The sequence below is a fragment of the Charadrius vociferus genome, unplaced genomic scaffold, assembly GCF_000708025.1.
Source record: "Charadrius vociferus isolate BGI_N301 unplaced genomic scaffold, ASM70802v2 scaffold43, whole genome shotgun sequence".
In the NCBI taxonomy this organism is placed as follows: domain Eukaryota; kingdom Metazoa; phylum Chordata; class Aves; order Charadriiformes; family Charadriidae; genus Charadrius; species Charadrius vociferus.
In genome coordinates this window covers 1,076,295-1,078,523 of record NW_009648043.1, presented here as the reverse complement: position 1 = coordinate 1,078,523, position 2,229 = coordinate 1,076,295, and the positions used below count along the sequence as shown (strand labels likewise).

Below are 2,229 nucleotides of genomic sequence, written 5' to 3'. Positions count from 1 at the left end.
CACATGGTATACCTGCTACAACAACTCCTCTTCCAGAACCAAAAGTACGGATTGTTGAATACAGTCCCCCTTCAGCTCCTCGGAGACCTCCAGTTTATTACAAATTCATTGAGAAGTCAGCAGAAGAACTTGATAATGAAGTTGAGTATGACATGGATGAAGAAGATTATGCGTGGTTAGAAATAATAAATGAGAAGCGGAAAAGTGATGGAGTGTCAGTTGTTTCACAAAATATGTTTGAATTCCTTATGGATAGGTTTGAAAAAGAGTCTTATTGTGAGAACCAAAAACAGGGTGATCATCAGTCTTTAATTGATGAAGATGCGGTGTGTTGTATATGCATGGATGGTGAATGTCAGAACAGCAATGTAATCCTGTTTTGTGATATGTGTAATTTAGCAGTACATCAGGAATGCTATGGGGTGCCATATATACCTGAGGGCCAGTGGCTCTGCAGACACTGTCTACAGTCCCGTTCTCGGCCCGTAGACTGTGTGCTGTGCCCAAACAAGGGAGGTGCCTTTAAAAAGACTGATGATGATCGTTGGGGACACGTTGTGTGTGCTTTGTGGATTCCAGAAGTTGGATTTGCCAATACGGTTTTTATTGAGCCAATTGATGGTGTCAGGAACATTCCCCCAGCCAGATGGAAGTTAACATGCTACCTCTGTAAACAGAAAGGTGTTGGTGCCTGCATCCAGTGCCACAAAGCAAACTGCTATACTGCATTCCATGTGACGTGTGCTCAAAAGGCCGGTCTATATATGAAAATGGAACCTGTGAAAGAGCTAACTGGCAGTGGGACAACATTCTCTGTAAAAAAGACTGCCTACTGCGATGTACATACTCCACCAGGTTGTACACGGAGACCTCTAAATATTTATGGAGAAGCTGAAATCAAAAACGGTGTTTGTAGAAAGGAGGGATCAGTCAGAACTGCTAGGTCTACATCAAAAGTCAGAAAAAAGACAAAAAAAGCCAAGAAAACAGTGGTTGAACCCTGTACAGTTATGCCAACAGTATCTGCTCCTTATATCCCCCCCCAGAGGTAAGCAAACCAAGTGAGAGAGACCTTTACTCAATTATCTGTTTAATATTAAACCAATGCTTTTAGATGATGACTTGAAGTTTTTGTGCGTTTCTTGTATGCTCTCCTCAAAGGCCATACTCAGAGGATTAATGTAGGCTATGTACATTGTACTTTTGTGAAACTGCATTAAAAATGCAATAGCTTCCCCAGAGAAACAAGCGATCTGTCTTGTCCTCAGAAACCCCCCCTTTTTTTTTTTATCAGACCAAATCATGTTGTGTGCTCAGTTGTTGTTGTTCACTGTACTTTTGAGAATTAACTGCTGAATTCAGAATAGCGTATGTAGTTGACCTTCATATTAAAAAAAACCAGCCAAGATCAAGGTTAACTGTATTCCTAATTTGGGAATCTGAACTTCTTTTCCTAATCTTAAGAGCTCCAAACTGAAATTTACATTTGCATATATAAGATTTGAGTGTTGTTCATCTCGCCTAACTTAAATATAAACTTGTACTGTAAGATCTGTGTACATAGTACAAACAAACCCTTTGGGAAGTATTTTCCTCATGCGGCAAATAACTTTTCAGGAGGTTTCTCCTAAATTTGCATTTTTCCTTTTGCAAATGCGATACTTTTTATCAAGGCTTGGATGAATTTGGTACCTTGCAGACTCTTTAGAAAAGTTAGTAAGTGATGGCAAGTTAGTTGGTTAATGTGTTCATAGTCATGGAACCTGAAACGCGTGTGCCCTCCTCTTCAATTATGCTATCAAATCACTGTCCTATAACTTCAGTAAAATGTTTATGTTTGAACAAAAATGAGTTAATTAATGCATGTGACAAAGACTTTGAATCCAAATCTTGTCTTTGTTTATGAATTTATACTTTGTAAGAAGTTCTGTTTAAGGTGATTTTTATATTAATGTGTCTTTTGCAGTTCTTGCAGGAGTTTTTGTTATGCGAGTGCAAATCTAAAGCGTGAACACCAGAACTGAAATTGCTTTTTACATTTCACATGTCATATTTTTGTATTTTAACAGTGGTGATTGGGGGGGGGGCTGGCAGATGGCTCTAGATCTGGTGAAGCTAGTGAAGTGATGCATCAGAAAGCAGGGATGTTCAAATGATGTTTTCATAAGTAATAACAGAATTGGAGCAAAATTAAGATTTTTAATATCTTTGTTTCAGGAGTTCAAAACC

The 2,229-nt window shown here is 38.6% G+C and overlaps 1 protein-coding gene across 2 annotated transcripts in view; it reads left to right on the top strand.

Annotated features, from left to right (window-relative positions):
* Positions 1-2,229, top strand: part of BRD1 (bromodomain containing 1) — a 61,962-nt gene that overhangs the window by 321 nt on the left and 59,412 nt on the right. For both annotated transcript variants that reach the window (XM_009883644.1, XM_009883643.1), the window contains exon 1: positions 1-1,048. This exon is cut by the window's left edge and continues 321 nt beyond it. In XM_009883644.1, coding sequence (XP_009881946.1) covers positions 1-1,048 — 1,048 coding nt within the window. The remainder of the gene's footprint in view (positions 1,049-2,229) is intronic.